This window comes from Malus sylvestris, chromosome 2 (assembly GCF_916048215.2).
Source record: "Malus sylvestris chromosome 2, drMalSylv7.2, whole genome shotgun sequence".
Classification (NCBI taxonomy): domain Eukaryota; kingdom Viridiplantae; phylum Streptophyta; class Magnoliopsida; order Rosales; family Rosaceae; genus Malus; species Malus sylvestris.
This window is the reverse complement of record NC_062261.1, coordinates 17,542,046-17,561,989: the sequence shown is the minus strand read 5'-3', so window position 1 is coordinate 17,561,989 and position 19,944 is coordinate 17,542,046. Positions and strand designations below refer to the sequence as shown.

The window sequence follows — 19,944 nt, the reverse complement described above, 5'->3', positions numbered from 1 at the left end:
TCTCGATATTAAGGTCCTTTGCCCTTTGCGACTTCATCACAACACCGCCAGAAAGACGCAGACGACGACCCACAAAAAAAAAAAAAAAATGGCAGCGAAGCTTCTCGCTTCCGCTCTCCGCCGCCAAACCCTAACCCCAAAACCTGCCTCCGCTGCCTCCCATCTCGTCCGCACCCTCTCCACCGCGGCCGCCGTCGCCGAACCCGTCGACGACGCAGATGGAGTTTCAATGAAAGGGGTGAAAATTTACGGCCGGCCTCTGTACCTGGACATGCAGGCCACGTCGCCGGTGGACCCCAGAGTCGTCGACGCCATGCTTCCTTACTACCTCACCCGGTACGGAAATCCCCACTCCCGGACCCACATGTACGGCTGGGAGTCCGACTCCGCCGTTGAGACCGCCCGCGCCCAGGTTGCCGACTTAATCGGCGCCTCCCCCAAAGAAATCGTCTTCACCTCCGGCGCCACCGAGTGCAACAACATCTCTGTCAAGGGCGTCATGCACTTCTACAAGGACAAGAAGCGCCACGTCATCACCACCCAGACGGAGCACAAGTGCGTTCTGGATTCGTGCCGTCATCTGCAGCAAGAGGGCTACGATGTGACCTACCTTCCGGTGAAGTCCGACGGGCTTATCGACCTCGACGAGCTCCGGACCGCCATTCGGCCCGATACAGGGCTCGTATCGGTCATGGCGGTGAACAACGAGATTGGGGTTATTCAGCCGATGGAGGAAATTGGGGAAATTTGCAAGGAGTTCAAAATTCCATTCCATACGGACGCCGCTCAGGCGCTTGGGAAGATCCCAATTGATGTGGACAAATGGAATGTGAGCTTGATGTCGCTTTCGGGGCACAAGGTTTACGGGCCGAAGGGGGTCGGGGCTTTGTACATGAGGAGGAGGCCGAGAATTCGGGTGGAGCCCCAAATGAATGGAGGTGGGCAGGAGAGAGGAATTCGAAGCGGAACAGTTCCTACGCCGTTGGTGGTAGGATTTGGTGCGGCCTGCGAAATTGCGAAGAAGGAAATGGAGTACGATGAGAAGAGGGTAAGAGAGTTGCAGGATCGGATGTTGAAGGGGATTAGGGAGAAGCTTGATATGGTTGTGGTGAATGGTAGCGAGGAGAGACGTTATCCCGGGAATTTGAATCTGTCGTTTGGTTATGTGGAAGGGGAGAGCTTGTTGATGGGGTTGAAGGAGGTGGCTGTGTCGAGTGGGAGTGCGTGTACCAGTGCGAGTTTGGAGCCGTCGTATGTGTTGAGGGCATTGGGGGTGGATGAGGACATGGCTCATACTTCAATTCGGTTTGGGATTGGGCGGTTCACCACGGAGGAGGAGATTGACAGGGCGGTTCAGCTGACAGTGCAGCAGGTGAAGAAGTTGAGGGAGTTGAGCCCGCTGTATGAGATGGTGAAAGAAGGGATCGATATCAAGAGTATTCAGTGGTCACAGCATTGAGGAGTTTGTTAGAGGGACCGGGTGAAGCTGCGAGTGTAAAGATGCACGAGTGAGAGCTGATCGAGTAGATGGAGAATTTGAGGTTCATTTTGCTATCCTTGTTGTAAATGCTTTTGACAACTCTCCATAATTGCTCCATAACTAAGTTTTGCAAACACGTAGTTGTTTTCGATACTTGCCCCCTGCTGTTGTGCATTCTTGGCATTTGATATGGGCAAAAATACGGGAGGATGACACGTTTGTTGGTCTGATATTTTGTTTTCTTTGCTAGGGTTTTGTATCTTGTTGAATGGTTAATGTTTCTCTACAGAGATGCTTCTATATGATATATGAAGATTGTGGTGAATATTTGAATAATGGTTGGAAATTTTACTTCTTTTTCTTACATAATATTCACATTTTAAGGACGTGGAGCATCTGTGCAAATCCCAATGGAGGAGTATCTCATGGAACAGTTGTGGTTAAAATTCGAGGTCATTTTATTTTTCGGCTTTTGTATTGAATTGTTTGTTAAAGTGTAGTTTATGTGTTATTCATGCACGTAAATAGTTCATTACTTGATTCAAGAGGAAGTTGTGCAATACATGTAGTCAAGATGAACCTCGTTGCTTGAAATACACTTGAGGCACTTTGACTTTCTCCCAGTGAGAAGTTTCTTGATGGTGTGTAATGCATATTTAGAAGCAAACGCTGTTGGTAACGGTGCTTTGCTTTAAAACAGTTAGCCAGGGAATTTGGATACGTTAGGGTTACCCCCAAGTTTAGGATATGCATCTGTTTATTAAGTAGTGAATGTATTTCTGCTTTTTCATTGATATTTAATTCCCTTGTGTTTTTTGGTAATGATATATTGGCAATGTTCTTGAAATGTTAAACATGCTTAGAGAGTGTATGAGCCTAGGAGAACTCTGTGAAGCTGTTGGGATTAGAAATAAGTTGGGGCTCAACTAATAAATTCTAATGTTAGTAATGTCGCCCTACACGACGCATGGGTCGATTCTGAATTTCCTGAAATTGGCCACCCTGCTGAATTTTCATATCTTTGTAACTGAGACCATTGCCTCCTGTTGGAAGCCATGCCTTCTGTCTCCTACTTGTCTTTCTGCATTAACTGGAGTGCAGTGCAGTTAACCTTACTTTTCATAACCGTGCTGTATTTTGTGTCAAGTGTAGGTTTACATAGTGTTTTGTGGTGTATATTATGATCATGCGATACAAAGTTCGAGTAGTTCATTTATACGGGTTTGATTGTAACTTTATCAAGTGTTCGAGTAGTTCATTGGTAGTGCATTTTTAACAATGATTTCTAAAGTTCCTTGTACTTTGACCAGTAAGAGATATCTCAAGCCCTTTTACAATTAACTTTCGTCCACCCTCGCTCGAGCATTTCTTATTGGTTTTGTGGTGTAAATTTTATACCTCCAATTTGTACTTGAAGTTATTGCAAATGGTAACGGACCCGAAACCACAGCTTGATTAGTAGGTAGTTTCGGTAACTTAAAGAGTTTCATGATAAGATAAGCAAATACACCATCAAACTTGTACAATTGAAAGATGAAATGAGTAAAGACTGTTTTTCTAGTAAGCAGCATCATATTATGCGGGTTCGGAGCCATTGCCGGAACTTTATTCGGCGCATGGCCGGTTGAGCAATCCTGGACCTTATGATGACAGCATAACAGACTCTGCAGCATGCTAGAATGATCAGAATGCCAACTGGACTGTATTTGGGTAGCACTACAAACATTCCTGAAGAAAATGCTACCACCATTCCTCCAATGGCGTACTGAATGAGAGCTGAAGGTGTTGCTAGAGCAGTTCGTGAGACAGTTTTCAACATAAAATGGTTAAACACCACAAAAATTGATAGAAAGAAGGAGATGCTGTCGAATACCACAAACACTTGGAAAAATGCCCTTTTGTACAAGACGGGCATTCCGTTGCCTTTGAATCCTCCAGGCAGGGTGAAAGCTGCTGCAAACGTGACGGTTGCAATAAGCATCGCTACCACTAGATGGGTGTCAAACTTGCTCGATTCATCCCAATCAGCTAGCAGTGCTCTCTTCTCTGCAATATCCAAAATGTTGTTTGGTGTATCGTTTTTCTCTGTTGATTCCAGTTTCATAAAGTCGAGGCGGATTTGTTGTTGGAAGATCGGCACACCAACAGGGCGGCCCAGAAGCTTCAAAGCCACACGTCTACCGAAGGTGTCCTAGAGTGTATAATGCTTTGTTAGGCTAACCGGGTCTAAAAATTAATACAGAAAGAGTAATGTTCTCTTGCCAAACAAGTGTTTATGTTGCCAAACTATAAATCTAAACAAAAGACGAGGGCTAAGAACTCAAAATGAAATAGCTATTACATATTTCTTACCAGTTCAATATTGTCCCCAAGAAAAATGTCAGCAGCTTTCAAGTGTTGATTATTGATAGCAGTATTATCCACTCTAGGGTTTCTTGCCATAGTTTTTATGACCGCAAGACTACGTTGAATAGCAGCTAGATGCAAGGGCGTGTTTCCGTCGTTGTCGGCTTCATTTATAAGTCCTGCAAACTTAGACGTCCTCAAAATGTATCTGACAGTAACAAACTGCCCACCTAAAACTGCTGCGTGCAGAACCGTTTGGCCTTTGTGATTGACCAATTCACAAGTATCAGGCCGGACTTGAGTCAGCACTTCCATCACTTTCCGGCGGCCTGCGTAAGCCGCAACATGAAGAGCTGACATTCCAGATTTGTCCAAGATGTAAGAAATAGAACTATCTTGCTGCATCAATAATCGAGTTGCTCTGACGTTCCCTGTCAATGCTGCATAGTGTAATGGAGTCCATCCGTTGGCATCAACTTCTTTGATTATTTCAGGGTTCCTGGAAACCATCATCTTCACGATGCCTAAATTGTATGGAAACATATAGGCCGGCAGGAAGAGAGAAGTTTTAGTTAGTTAAAGTATGTTTTTAAGAGAAGTGATTTCCGTACACTGTTATTTTTTTCTAGCCTTCGAAAATTTAGAAAAAAACTTGATATGAATCAAATTTTTTGAGCTGCTTCTGAGATGATTCCAATTATATTCCATGTCAGTTTCCCTTCATTCCCGTAACTAATTTACCCCACTTGTAACTAATCAATATTATCCCTGGAGTTTTAGATTAGGATTAGGGTTTGTGATGAGTTTTGACTCGAGGTTTAAAGAATTTAATTCTCATAAAATTGTTGGATTTAGTTCTTTGTATTCTTTCCTTTTCTTCTTGTTATATAAAACCCTTTTCTTATTGTTATACAAAGCCCTTTTCTTAGTTTAGGATATAATATTTACCTATGCTAATATTCTTCCTTTTTGTGCCTTACGGTATTATTTTTCAGTTTTCTTCTTCTCCTTCTTCCGCTAAATTTAAAATTTGGTTGTGTTTAATCGAAGAATGGAGTGGATCTATGGTAAAAGTATTTTATTTTATCATAAATTAAAGAATTAAAACGTTTTTTTTTCTAGAAATTTAGTAGATAGGGAGATGTTTAAACATTCACGCCATCTCCAACTGAAGGAGGGCTAAAGGGTCATTTTCAGCCCTATTGTCCTGCAAGATATTATATTTTAATTAACAATGCTAGATCATATTTTGTACCATCTCCAACCGACATGGCCAAAAGGTCATAGGCCATAGGCCAAATATAGCCACTTCACAAAAAATCCATCTCCAACTGAAAATGCCAAACGGCTATAGGCAAACATAACCCCTCAATAATTTATTATTTTAATTGAATTAATATGGTTAATTAAATTAAACTATCATATTAAAATAACATTTTCGAACATATTTTGAGTATCACTTGACACTAAATGAATAAAGTGGACCTAAATCACAAATTTCTAAACATTGGACTGAAGCCGATGGTACATGAATTTTTTGGAACTTTATCTTAATGCTCCTTTAATATATATAAAATGAAAATTTAGGAAAAAAAAAAAAAAACAGGAGTACGCAGAAATCATTTACCTTTACAGCTGATATTGCGAGTTATTGCGGCATGCAAAGCTGTGACACCATTAATTCCATGTAAAGAAGATGTTGGAAACTTTTCTAACATGTAGCGAGCAATCCTCGGAAAGCCCTTGGTAATAGCTAAGAACAACGGGGATTCGTTGGCACTATTAGTAAAACAACACAACTCAGGATCGGCTTCGACCAAAAGAATGACCACTTTGAGGTGACCGTACTTGATGGCAACATGTAATCCTGTATCTTCAATCAAATTTTTGATCCGGAGCAAATCTTTATATGCTTTGCCATCGGCCAGCGCACTTTCTTCATCTGCTCCTTCAGTGTATAGTATCCTTGCACGATTAATGAGCAACCCTACTACTTCATCACAGCCTGCTTTGGCAGCTACGTGCATGGGAGTGTCGCCTTTGTTGTTGGTGTCCCAAAATAGTGGAGATTGATTGTCGATTGGGACGCCTCTGAAAAAATTGACTTGTTTGAACTCAGCTGCAAGGTGAAGAATATTGTTATTTTTAGGTGTTTTCTGCAAAAGAAGATTAATCGACAGATCACCATCTCTAATTTTTTTAAGGAAACCAAGATCACCCGATCTTGCTGCCTCGTACACAGAACGATCCATGAGTTCAAACATCATCTTTCAACTTTTTATCGAAATATATAGTAGAAAAGGTACTGGTGTGAACATTGAACTGTACATATATGCCAAAATTAGTTTATTGCAAATTGCCCGTCAACGGGCACAAGATTAGTCTTCTTTTTTTTTGTTGGGTAAATAATATGGGAATATGACCTTAGTTGGATCCTTTTGGTAAATATCAGGATGATCAATTAATTGTGTTCGTTCATCATAAATCATGCAGTCAGAAATTATTTTAAATTAAATATAACAATACTTAATAAAAACTGACCGTTTAATGTACGATGAACGAATACAATGGATTAATCCTCCAAATCCTCACAAAGAGGATTCGGAAAGGATCCTCATCCAATAATATGAGCCATTTCAGTGCGATTATATTATATGCATATTTGCGCAATCAAATTGAAAAAGTGTATGAAGTAAGAACGGTGCTTATTTTAATGTGAGGAGGTCGTCAGCATTTAAGTACATGTCTGAGATAACTTTGGGTATGTTTGGTGAGGAATTTTCAAAATTTAAGGTGCCGTTCGGTCAGTAGCGGAGGGAGGGGGGGGGGGGGGGTCAATGGGTTGACTCGACCCAACAACTCTGTATTACTCCATATAATTTTTGCTACTGGTCCCGTCCAACAATTAGGTTCAGCTTAAGTTTTATGTCTTCGTGCCTTTGATTTCTTATTTGATTTCCATTAGTTTTCAAACACTCTATTAATCAATGGTCTTTTCACAAACGTTGGTGTATTTGCTTATGACAATCAAACTAACAGTTGTGAATGATTGACTGGAAAGAGTCTAACTAATTATACAGTGAAGATATATAGTTATAATTTAATTGTATACATTGAGATATGTAGTAACGATAATGATAATGATATCGTACAATAATGAGTTCAAAGTTTAAGAACCAATCATGAATTAAAAATGTTACAATATCTTCTTTATCACAATAGCAGCGAGTTTAAATTTTGGATCCATCACTACTTTTTATAATTATTTTATTTTCAATTTTTATATTTTTAAAAAACTAAAATTTTGTTTAGTAACTCTATCTGTCAACTTATATAGTAGAAGAGGCACTGGTGTGAACAGGGCAGAGGCGTTGTACAAATCTGACAAAATTAGTCTATTGCAAGTTTGTTTTGATGGAATATTTTTTGCAAATTGCCCGTCAATGGGCCCAAGATTCGTCTTTTTGTTGGAAAATAATATGATCAGTCATTTCGGTGCGATTATATTGATATGCATATTTTCGGAATCAAATTGAAAAAGTGTGTGAACGGTGTCTGATTAGGCTTACTAAAATACGTTAACGTCATCAACATTTAGGTACATATGAGAAATTACTTGGGTACGTTGGGGAGGAACTTTCAAATTTTAAGGAGACATTTCATAATCATTTTGTTTTTCAGTTTTTTCATTTTTAATTTTCAATTAAAAAAAAAAGAAACTGAAATCGTGTTTGGTAACTACTTTTAGTTTTACAAAAAATAAAAAATAATAAAAAAGTAAAAATTCAAGGTCAAATTTTGAAAACTCAAGAAAGTAGTTTTTGTTGCAGTCATATTAGATTAGAAATGTGATTGTGTAAATCCTAACATAACTGAGATATCTTTATAAGATTCTACCATATCTTTGAGACTAGATATTATCATATTGGAGTTGTAAAGAAATTTACCTTCCCTACTACCAAATTAGTTTATTGCAAACAGGTGTGCTATATACATTTGAACGTATATATATGTGTGTGTGTGTGTGTGTTAGGGGTAATAATATGTGTGTAATTATTTGTTCATTGTAATTAAGGTGAGTAATAAAATTTATTGATTTATTTTGAATATTGTGGTACAAGTTGTAAATATTTTGTAATAATAGGTCAATTACTTTTTTACTTTGCAGTCATTTTCAAAATTGGGTTTTATTTGGATGTTTATAATTAGGTGGGTTTTTGTCTAAGAAATAAGAGTTGCAAGGGTCGATATCTAAAAAACTCTTTTTTGTATCACATTTGTGCACTATTTGATGTGATAAGTGATATGTACATATTACGTCAATTAATGAAGTTATCCTATTCAGAGCCGGCCTTGAGCGTAGCCGAAGTAGGCGCCCGCCTAGGGCCCCCTAATTTTTAGGCAGAACTAGGAAGGTTTGGACAAAGACAGGCGGGAGCTATGCGGACTTATATGTAAACATCGGAATCTGGAAATTTTTTGTTGCAGGGTCGGCCTTGCGCAAGGAAGAAGACAACCCTATTTCCAACATCATTTTAATTGCACGATTTTACTTAAGATGGTCCAACTATCTTTTTTTTTTTTTTTATAGCTGCACGTCTTCTCCCTTTTAAATAGTCCACACCATTTTATTTTTACTTTTTTGCTTCTCTCTTAAATATCACCTTTATGTTTATTTTTATGAGGTTTTATTACCCTATTTTAAGATCACACCACTTATATCTTTATTATGTACATAAAAGATTAAAACTTTCACCTTTTTGAAAATGACATATTTAATCTTCAAATTAATTAGTTTATATAATATATAATAAATTATTCAAATCCACCTCGTCCATGGTTCGTATACGAAAATTACCATCCTCTTCACTCTAGTATTTTTCCTAGTTGTAAGATGTTGTCTCTGTAATCCAACTATTCATTCATTTATTGAATGTAATAAGTAACATTGTAACAATAGAAAAATGATTGGAATTTGGCGTACTAGGTAGGGACTTCTCTTTCTGTTTGAATTAGTTGAAAACTTAGATTATGTAAACTTAATAAGTGCATTTGCATCTAAAAACACGAGACGGGTAATATTTGAGTAATGTTTGTATATCTTTCTTGTTTTTTGGTATTAATTTTTAATGATATTTGATGTAAAAATAGACTTTTCATGTATTTAGTGAAATTTTTTTACACACTTCAATGTACAAAAGGTCGGGAGTTAGAGAACTCTTGAGCCCCACTTCGAAGGCTCGCCTAGGGCCTCCAAATTCTCAGAGCCAGCCCTGATCCTATTGAATGATGATTGTGTACTTCTACCAGCATTTTTTCATTAATTTTTTATTTCAGAAAGCAGCTTGCTTAATTTGCACAAAGAATTCAATGTAGTGCCTTATTTGAGAGGAGTCCAGAACCATAAAGTCAGGAAAGATACATCTAAATGAAAATTCATGGAAGATTCGTAGAAAACAACTATCCAACAGTTGATAATTTATTATTTTATCTTTTCTGTGGTGCCTTATTTGAGACTAGGAGACCAGAACCATAGAGTCAAGAAAGATACATCTAAATGAAAATTCATAGAAGATTCATAGAAAACAACCATCCAACAGTTTATAATTTATCATATTATCTTTTCTCTTTCTTTTTAAATTGGGTCATAATCTGTGTTTTATTACACCTGACATTCATGTCATGTTTTTTATGTTCGTGTCGTTTTCGTGACATATCTGATATCTTAACGGGGTGTGTCGTGTAACACCCGTTAAAGTAAATGGGTAATATGACCTGACCCGAAATCGACCAGTTACCCGTTGAAGAAAATATATTTTAAATTAATAAACAATGAAAATGAAAAACATAATTTGACCCAAAAAAATGGAAAGCATAATACTAAATTAGTATATGCATACCACATTGTTGATATTATGTTCAGAGTTTTAATATTAGTGAAAATATTGCTCGAAGTTTATAAAGTCTCTAGAAACTATATAACATCAACTCATATTTCAGTTAACTATAAATATCGGAATGTGATATTCACGATCCGAACTGTTCATTTTTCTACATCCGTTAAAGATCACTTTTCAAAAAAGAAAATCTAACAAATTTTATTTGATTGTTTTAGGCAAACTAAGATCCACGATATTGGGTAGGCCTGGCAATTCCTGACACGACCCGATAACCCGACACGACACGACACGAAATTAACAGGTGTTCGGGTCGACACGATAACGAAACAGGTCGTTATCGGGTAACCCGATAAGCACCTGTTAAGATAACGGGTTTGTTCGGGTATACACGTGGGTAACACGATACACGATAAGCAGAATATTAATTTAATAATTTATAACCCTAAAAAAATACTATAATAATTATATATATATTAATTTAACAATTTTATAACCCTAAAAACTATAATAATTATAATAATTATATATACTATAATAATTATACCCAAAATATTAACTATAATAATTATATATATATATATATATATTAAATTTTATACCCCTAAAAACTATAATAATTATACATACAAAATAAATAGATTTAAATCTACTTAATAAATAAATATATATATATACACACACACCATTGAACTTCATGAGATACGAATTGTACGAAACTAATTTCAACGATCCAACTGTCAAACATGTTTGTATATATTTCGAGATCGCATACGCCAAAAATTGCAAAAAACAAACATTCAGAGAGCAAGTGACGGGACAAAACTTTTTGACGGTTATAAACGAAAAATCACGATTTAACGGTCATTTTAACTCCGATTTTGATGATTTTTTACAACCACACTCCTTGACCCTATATGAATACAATGATTGAATTCGATCTTCAATTTAAAATATTTACACTAGTGGATACCACAAAATCTTATGTTATACTTAATAAAAGTATGAATAAACTCTTAAGTATTAGTGAATCTATTGTTTTGATGGGATACTCATTCTACAAAACTAGTTTCAATGATCCAACCGTCAAACATGTTTGCATATACTTCGAGATCGCATACGCCAAAAATTGCAAAAAACAAACATTCAGAGATCAAGTAATGGGACAAACGTTTTCGACGGTTATAAACGAAAAATCACGATTTAACGGTTATTTGAACTCCGATTTTGATGACTTTTTACAACTACACTCCTTGACCCTATATGAATACAAGTAATGAATTCGATCTTCAATTTAAAATACTTACACTAGTGGATACCACAAAATCTTATGTTATACTTAATAAAAGTATGAATAAACTATTAAGTATTAGTGAATCTATTGTTTTGATGGGATACTCATTCTACGAAACTAGTTTCAAAGATCCAACCGTCAAACATGTTTGTATATACTTCGAGATCGCATACGTCAAAAATTACAAAAAACAAACATTCAGAGATCAATTAACGGGACAAAACTTTTCAACGGTTATAAAAAGAAAAATCACGATTTAGCAGTCATTTTAACTCTAATTTTGATGATTTTTTGCAGCTACACTCCTTGACCTTATATGAATACAATGATTGAATTCGATCTTCAATTTAAAATATTTACACTAGTGGAAACCACAAAATCTTATATTATACTTAATAAAAGTATGAATAAATTATTACGTATTAGTGAATCTATTGTTTTGATAAGATACTCATTCTACGAAACTAGTTTCAAAGATCGAACCGTCAAACATGTTTGTATATACTTCAAGATCGCATACGTCAAAAATTACAAAAAACAAACATTCAAAGATCAAGTAACGGGACAAAACTTTTCGACGGTTATAAACGAAAAATCACAATTTAACGGTCATTGTAACTCCGATTTTGATGTTTTTTTACAACCACACTCCTTGACCCTATATGAATACAATGATTGAATTCGATCTTCAATTTAAAATATTTACACTAGTGGATACCACAAAATCTTATATTATACTTAATAAAAGTATGAATAAACTATTAAGTATTAGTGAATCTATTGTTTTGATGAGATACTCATTCTACGAAACTAGTTTCAATGATCCAACCGTCAAACATGTTTATATATACTTCAAGATTGCATACGCCAAAAATTGAAAAAAACAAATATTCAGAGATCAAGTAACGGGACAAAACTTTTCGACGGTTATAAACGAAAAATCACAATTTAACGGTCATTTTAACTCCGATTTTGATGATTTTTTACAACTACACTCCTTGACCCTAGATGAATACAATGATTGAATTCGATCTTCAATTTAAAATATTTACACTAGTGGAAACCACAAAATCTTATGTTATACTTAATAAAAGTATGAATAAACTCTTAAGTATTAGTGAATCTATTGTTTGATGGGATACTTATTCTACGAAACTAGTTTCAATGATCCAACCGTCAAACATATTTGTATATATTTCGAGATCGCATACGCCAAAAATTGCAAAAAACAAACATTCAGAGAGCACGTAACGGGACAAAACTTTTCGACGGTTATAAACGAAAAATCACGATTTAACGGTTAATTTAACTCCGATTTTGATGATTTTTTACAACTACACTCCTTGACCTTATATGAATACAATGATTGAATTCGATCTTCAATTTAAAATATTTACACTAGTGGATACCACAAAATCTTATGTTTATACTTAATAAAAGTATGGTATAGTACTATTGTTTTATTTTTTTTTCATAATTATTTTGGTAAACTTCTCATAATTTGAATGATTTTTAATGTTTGGTTTTTCTATGCTTAGTTTATGCAGAAGATAGTTATGACGTGGAAAACCTTACTGAAAACATCATCAACATAACTCTTGAAGGCAATAGATCAAGCCAAAGTTCCAATGCAATTTCATGATGATCGATGTAAATCGAGGATTTTGTAAATTGAGGTTTAAACTTTTGAGAAAGATTTCACAACCTTGAAAACAAAAACTGTTTCATTTTGCAAATCCTTGCACATTTAAAATTTGTAATAGATTAGTAGTGTATGTATTATTTTTTTATTAGGCTCTTATTTTCGAGTGTAGATGTAGTACTTAAACGACAAATGTGTTTTAATGTTTTGAAGTAATATTTATGTGGCAATGTGTGGTATGTGCAAATTTAAGAAAAAAAATATATTTTTCTTAACGGGTCATAACGGGTCGGGTCACTTTACCCGTTGGGTAAAGTGACACGACCTGTTAAGGGCCCGTTAAGATAACAGGTGTGACACGACACGACCCGTTAAGATAACAGGTGTTACACGAAAACGACACGAACACGACTGACACGACCCGTTTGCCAGGCCTAATATTGGGGCAAGGCTGGTAGGTGTTGATAGTGTTGGCAATAAATATAATGAGAAGCTTGACACTCAAAATGTTTTAGTGTTTTCCACATTCCCCCCTTCAAATTCAGTATAATTTCAACGACGGCGTTCTTCTTCAAATTCTGTTGCAACTTTTGATGCTAAAAACAAAGAACACAAAGAAAATTTCACCGGGGGAATGTGATGAATTTATTTACTACTCAAAAGGCCACAACCTCAATCCAGGGCAGAGAGACTAGACCACGTACTAAGAGCAGTTCCACCGGAGGTGTAATAGCCCAGCACCCAGTCAAAAAACCAGGTTGGCATCTTGTCAATTCACTCCAGCCCAACAGCTTGCCTGGCACCCAGCCCAAGCTGGTCTTTGGGCCAACCCAAAATTGACTGACCAAGGAGCTGGGCTATTTGCTTGGCGCGTGCAGCTCACTTGCGAGTGGGCGCGACTAAGGGACAAGGGTGCAAGCAGTGGGAAGGAGGCGACGTGCAGCTCACTGTCAACCTACTTGTGCTTCACCTGGAAGGAGGCGACGTGGCCCTCTCAATGCCGGTGGATTTCCAATGGCTAGTTTTTGTAGACCATTGGATTTCCAACGGTAAAAAAAAATTAACAAAAAAATAAAAATAATAAAAAAAGGCCCAACAGTCAGAATTATGACCGTTGGCCACGTGGTAGCGCCTTGGCTCTTGGATTTGAATATTTTTCAAATCCAACTGTCCAGATTAATTAACTATATTAAAATTTATTAAAAATTATGAAAAAATACAGAAAAATTATTAAAAAATACAGATTTTTTTTAAAAAAAATATAGAATATTTTTAAAAAAGTTTTTTTTTTCTATAAATACCTAACCCTCATCTTCCACCTTACACCACATTTCAATATTTTCTACACTGTCTACCAAAGCTTTCATATACTTTTTGTGTGAAAAAAAAATACCAAAAAGCTCATCCTTAATTTTTTTGTCCATATAAACCATACATCCCTACATCCATCTTCATCGTTTTCAAATCTTTAGTTTTTTTTTTTACAATGTCTTCTTCAAGGAGAGTGCATAAACAATTTGTGGAGCAACAGAAAAGATTGTTGGCACAACAAGAAGAATTGATCAATCTCGAGGAAGGTGGAGGTGGAGATGAGGCTTTTGCAATGGAGGAGGACTCGGATGATGACCATAGAAGGCAGAGGGCCTCACATTTCCGTTGTGTCATGGAAGTTGTAGGTCAGATAGCCAAACCCAGACGTGCTGCAAACTTCGATAGAAAAAGGGAAAGACGAGGTAAAGATCTCTTGGAAGATTATTTTATTCCCAACAGCGTATTCCTTGATCATGTTTTTAGACGTTATTTTAGAATGCAACGAAGTTTGTTCAACAAAATCATGAGTGCTATTTGCAACCATGATCCATATTTTGTGCAAAAGGAGGATACTTTTCGTGTTATAGGTCTTCTTCCAGAGCAAAAAATTACGGCTGCCTTGCGAATGCTTGTATATGGAAGATCAAGTGGATGAGATTGCCGGAATCCCTTTCAACTATAAAAGCACTCTGTCTCCAAAAATCACTACAAAATGAGCAAATGAAGACAATGAAAAGAGTGGAAACTTATCATTCTTATAGGGTTCAACATGGCCAAAGAAATTCAAAATTCAAAATTCAAACCATGAGAAAACCCCACATGGAAAGTCTTCAAACTTCCACACAAGCTAGGGAGTTTACAAATTTCAAACCTATAGCACCCCCACTCCCCCTCAAAAAAAAAAAAAAAAAAAAGGGGGAGGAGGTGAACACATTAGCTTCATCAAAGGAGTTTAACCACAATTCTCAAAAGCTTCACACACTCTTGATCAAGACAATGTGAAGCAAAACCAATTTATGGTGCCAACAAGAGCTTCATCAATGGAGGGGAATTATAATTCTCAAAAGCTTCACACATTCTTGATTAAGACAACGTGAAGTAAAACCAATTTATGGTGCCAACAAGAGCTTCATCAATGGAGGGCAACTATAATTCTCAAAAGCTTCACACACTATTGATCAAGACAGTGTGAAGCAAAACCAATTTATGGTGCCAACAAAAGCTTCATCAATGGAGGGCAACTACAATTCTCAAAACCTTCACACATTCTTGATCAAGACAGTGTGAAGCAAACCAATTTATGGTGCCAACAAGAGCTTCATCAAAGGAGTTCAACTACAATTCTCAAAAGTTTCACACACTCTTGATCAAGACAGTGTGAAGCAAAACCAATTTATGGTGCCAACAAGAGCTTCATCAAAGGAGTTCAACCACAATTCTCAAAAGTTTCACACACTCTTGATCAAGACAGTGTGAAGCAAAACCAATTTATGGTGCCAATAAGAGCTTCATCAATGGAGGGCAACTACAATTCTCAAAAGCTTCACACACTCTTGATCAAGACAGTGTGAAGCAAAACCAATTTATGGTGCCAACAAGAGCTTCATCAATGAATGACAACTACAATTCTCAAAAGCTTTACACACTCTTGATCAAGACAGTGTGAAGCAAAGTCAATTTATGGTGCCAACAAAAACTTCATCAATGGAGGGCAACTACAATTCTCAAAAGCTTCACACACTCTTGATCAAGACAGTGTGAAGCAAAACCAATTTATGGTGACAACAAAAGCTTCATCAATGGAGGGCAACTACAAATGCCAAAAGCTTCACCTACAAAGCTTCAACTCCAAAGCTTCACCTACAAAGCTTCAACTCCAAAGCTTCACCTACAAAAGCTTCAACTCCAAAGCTTCACCTACAAAAGCTTCAACTCCAAAGCTTCACTTACAAAACTTCAACACAAAAGCTTCACCTACAAAGCTTCAACACAAAAGCGTCACCTACAAAGCTTCAACTCCAAAGCTTCAACTCCAAAGCTTCACCTACAAAAGCTTCAACTCCAAAGCTTCACCCACAAAGCTTCAACTCCAAAGCTTCACCTACAAAAGCTTCAACTCCAAAGCTTCACTTACAAAACTTCAACACAAAAGCTTCACCTACAAAGCTTCAACACAAAAGCGTCACCTACAAAGCTTCAACTCCAAAGCTTCAACTCCAAAGCTTCACCTACAAAAGCTTCAACTCCAAAGCTTCACCCACAAAGCTTCAACTCCAAAGCTTCACCTACAAAAGCTTCAACTCCAAAGCTTCACCTACAAAGCTTCAACACAAAAGCTTCACCTACAAAGCTTCATCACAAAAGCTTCACCTACAAAGCTTCAACTCCAAAGCTTCACCTACAAAAGCTTCAACTCCAAAGCTTCACCTACAAAGCTTCAACTCCAAAGCTTCACCTACAAAGCTTCAACTTCAAAGCTTCACATACAAAAGCTTTAACTCCAAAGCTTCACCTACAAAGCTTCAACACAAAAGCTTCACATACAAAGCTTCAACACCAAAGCTTCACCCACAAAGCTTCAACACCAAAGCTTCAACTACAAATGCCAAAAGCTTCACACACTCTTGATCAAGATAGTGTGAAGCAAAATCTATTCATGGTACCTAACAAAGCTTCAACCTCAAAGCTTCACCTACAAAGCTTCATCACCAAAGCTTCACCTACAAAGCTTCATCTATAAAGTTTAAATATATATATATATATATATTTTTTTTTTTCTTTCGGAAATTCGAAAATTCAAAAATTCAAAAAAAAAAAAAAAAAAAGGCCTAGGCCTCATCTTCTTTGGGCGTAACAACTTTCATAACAAATATATATGAAAGAGGATTTTTAGGCTACCATTTAGAAAGGAAAACGGTGAAGTTTTGTTACTTTGGAAACTTGGCTACTAGCAAGACACCTCCTTCGTCAACTCCCTCGACCGGAGACTTGGGGGACTCCTACCTTATGCTACTACATCTCGGTACTTGGAAGGTTCATGACTACCTAGTGACTTGGATCTTTCAAGTCTCCAACCAATAAGTTTTCCTTACTCGGGAAATTAAGGGAGCACTACCTCAACCTAAATGCTTCACTCATAAAGCTTCAACATACAAGCTTCAACAAAAGAAAAAATTCAAAGAACTTAGTGAAGAAGGATTTGGTGTATTTAACACAATACGTTGAAATGAAGCAAAACTTATTTATTAATATCTTCGATAAGTTACAAATATGTACATATACATGAATCAAAATAAACAAACAAGAGGGAGCATTCACAAAGGTTGCTCAAGGGAAGTCTCAGCAGTCGGCAGAGCCTCAGAAAGAGAATGCACCGAATGGTGATCATTCAGAGCCTCAGTACTGGGCAGAACCCCAGAAGGAGGAGGCACTGGAGGTTGATCATTTGGAGCTTCATTACGCAGTACAGCCCCAGAAGACGAAGGCAATAAATGTCTTTGGAACAAACCCACAACCTCTGATGATCAAGTAAAATCTGACCATCAGATTCCTGCAGCTGGTCAAGCTTCTTCTTCATGTTTATAGCATAGTCATGTGCGAGCTTGTGCAACTGTTTATTCTCATGCTTGAGCACTCTAATCTCATGTTTGAGACTTATCACTTCAGCCGCCAATGATTCAACTTAGCGGGTTCGAGCAAATAGGCGTTGGGCCATATTAGACACAGAACTTGCACACTGAACATTGAAAGCCAGAGAATCCTTAACAACCAACTCATCAGACCGTTTGGAAAGTAGTCTGTTATATTTGGGAGTGAGAAGGTTCCTGGCCACCACCCAGCGGTCATATCATTCTTCATCATAGAGTCCCCAACGATAAGGGGACCAGTAACGGATAAGAAGGATGAGCGCCATATGTTATCTTGAGGAGGCATGGCTGCCTCTTCACCAAAGTTCAAGTGAAAACGACGGTTGGATGGGCCAGACATTTTCAGAAATGATGAAGAAAAAATGAGGTCAAATAAATCTCTAAAGTACGAAAATAAGAGGAAATTCCTACAAACAATAACTCTCTAAACGTACTTCTTGCACACAATTGGTGCCCCTATAAAAAATGGCAGTAAGCCCGTTTGTTCAAAAATCGAATAGGCACCACTCTTTGAATTTCGAGAAGTAGATTTTCTTGAGTAAAATATGTCGACAATCATCACACGCAATATCAGCTCCTCGGGTACCATAGATAACTTTGCCAAAGATCTCTGACAAAGTTTAGACACATAAATTTTGAAGGTTCAGCTACCCTGCCATTACCCACAAAGGTAAAGGAACATCACACTGCTTGATAACTGGAGAGTCCCTATGTGTGTCAGCCTCTGTGCTCCGTGGCATGGCAGACTCGCAAAAATGCCCAACCTTTACTCATATCAAGAAAACATTCCCAACAGGATTACTTGCTAAAAAATCGAAGAGGCACCATTTTCCGAATCTCGAGAGCCAGACTCCCACCAGGATTGCTTTCTCAAAAATCGAAGAGGCACCGCTATCCGAATCACGAAAGCCAGACTCACAACAGGATTTTTTTCTCAAAAATTGAAGAGGCACCGCTCTCTAAATCTCAAGAGCCAGATCCCCAATAGGATTGCTTGTTCAAAAATCGAAGAGGCAACGCTCTCCGAATCTCGAGAGCCAAATTTCCAATAGGATTGCTTGTTAGAAAACCAAAGAGGCACCCCTCTTCGAACTTCGAGAGCCAGATTCCTTGGATAAAATTTGTTTGCAATCTTCACACGCAACATCAGCTTTCCAGATACCACAGACCACTTTTTCAAAATGCTCTGACAAAGTTAAAACACGTGAATCTTGCAGCTCCCACTACATTGCTATGACTGAAAAGGGTAAAGGAACATCGTTACTACTCGTTGTTGGGACGATTCCTATATATGTCGACCTTCATCCTCCACAGTCAGGAAAACCTACAAATAAAAAAAAATGCTCAACTTTTCTTCACATCCGAGAGGGCACTCTCTGCAGAGTCTATCGAAATACTCAGCTTCTTTTCCCCCCGATAATACCTCTGCAAACAAGACACACCAGAGCAAGAGTATCTTATATCATCAGGGTTAAAAGCAAGAGTATCTCATATCATGCTTTTTCCCTGTCTTTTCCTTTGCCCTTGTTCTTACCTGCAAGACAAGGAGAAAAAGAGCAATCAGTCAGCGCCTGGAATCAAGCTTCCAGTCAGGAACTAAATGCCTGGAACTCCTTGCCTGATTACTTACCTGGCATTGCTCTTGAAAAGATACCACATCTGCATGAGGAACAGATAGGGCAAGTGAGAAGGATATAAGGAAGCATGTGGAGATAAGCACAACAAAACACGTGCCGATTCATCTATTACTTTGACAACAACAAAAGTATCTCATATCATCAAGGTCGAATGCACTATTGATTTGATGGACTTGTTTTGACCCTCAAATTCTTGAGTCGGCCTTATACTCTGGAGGAAACTAGAAAACCCTCCAGCCAAGTTCAAGAATAAGCCTGTGGAAAGTTACTTATTCAAAGGCAAAAGTATCTCATATCATCTCTTCTCCATTTTCTTCTCTTTATCCTTCCTGCTGCCTGCAAGATAGGGAGAATGAGAACAATCAGTCGGAACTCGAAATCAAACTTCTGATATGTGACTGATTGATGGGAGCTCTGATTGCTTACCTTGTTTGTCACTTTTTTCGGCAGATCTCCTAGCTCGATGACTTGGGAGACTCATACTACATAGTTTGTATCGCGCTTGACCAAGCCTGAAACTACAAGTAAGTTTTAAGTGAAATTGATACATTACCTTGTGCATCTTCACCGGTTAAAGATACCACCTCTGGATGGAGGAAAAATACTTCCAGAGAAGATGCCACATCCACCTATGAGACAGATAAGGCAAGTGAAAACGATACCACACTTCGGTACTTAGAAGTTTTATGA

At 37.4% G+C, this 19,944-nt stretch overlaps 2 protein-coding genes across 3 annotated transcripts; one reads left to right on the top strand and one right to left on the bottom strand.

Moving 5' to 3' along the window:
* The first annotated feature begins 27 nt into the window (after nt 1-27).
* Nucleotides 28-1,816, top strand: LOC126613759 (cysteine desulfurase, mitochondrial-like). The gene has a single exon (XM_050281347.1). The coding sequence runs from the start codon at nt 89-91 to the stop codon at nt 1,457-1,459; it is 1,371 nt and encodes a 456-aa protein (XP_050137304.1). The 5' UTR covers nt 28-88; the 3' UTR covers nt 1,460-1,816.
* A 1,094-nt stretch (nt 1,817-2,910) lies between these two features.
* Nucleotides 2,911-6,078, bottom strand: LOC126613758 (ankyrin repeat-containing protein At5g02620-like). 2 transcript variants are annotated; one of them, XM_050281345.1, is made up of 3 exons: nt 5,454-6,078; nt 3,833-4,350; nt 2,911-3,671 (listed from the first exon to the last, which is right to left on the bottom strand). In XM_050281345.1, the coding sequence occupies exons 1-3, from the start codon at nt 6,076-6,078 to the stop codon at nt 3,051-3,053; spliced, it is 1,764 nt and encodes a 587-aa protein (XP_050137302.1). In that variant the 3' UTR covers nt 2,911-3,050. The 2 variants fall into 2 exon arrangements, with proteins under 2 accessions (XP_050137302.1, XP_050137303.1); XM_050281346.1 differs by having other exon boundaries at nt 3,621-3,706.
* Nucleotides 6,079-19,944: the final 13,866 nt, after the last annotated feature.

Bases quoted from the DNA above. Each gene is read 5' to 3' on its own strand.
- LOC126613759 (XM_050281347.1), top strand. From the start codon at position 89: ATGGCAGCGAAGCTTCTCGCTTCCGCTCTCCGCCGCCAAACCCTAACC.
- LOC126613758 (XM_050281345.1), bottom strand. From the start codon at position 6,078: ATGGATCGTTCTGTGTACGAGGCAGCAAGATCGGGTGATCTTGGTTTC. The intron at 4,351-5,453 runs GTAAATGATTTC...CATACAATTTAG, and splicing joins TCGCAATATCAGCTGTAAAG to GCATCGTGAAGATGATGGTT. The intron at 3,672-3,832 runs GTAAGAAATATG...TATACACTCTAG, and splicing joins TTGGGGACAATATTGAACTG to GACACCTTCGGTAGACGTGT.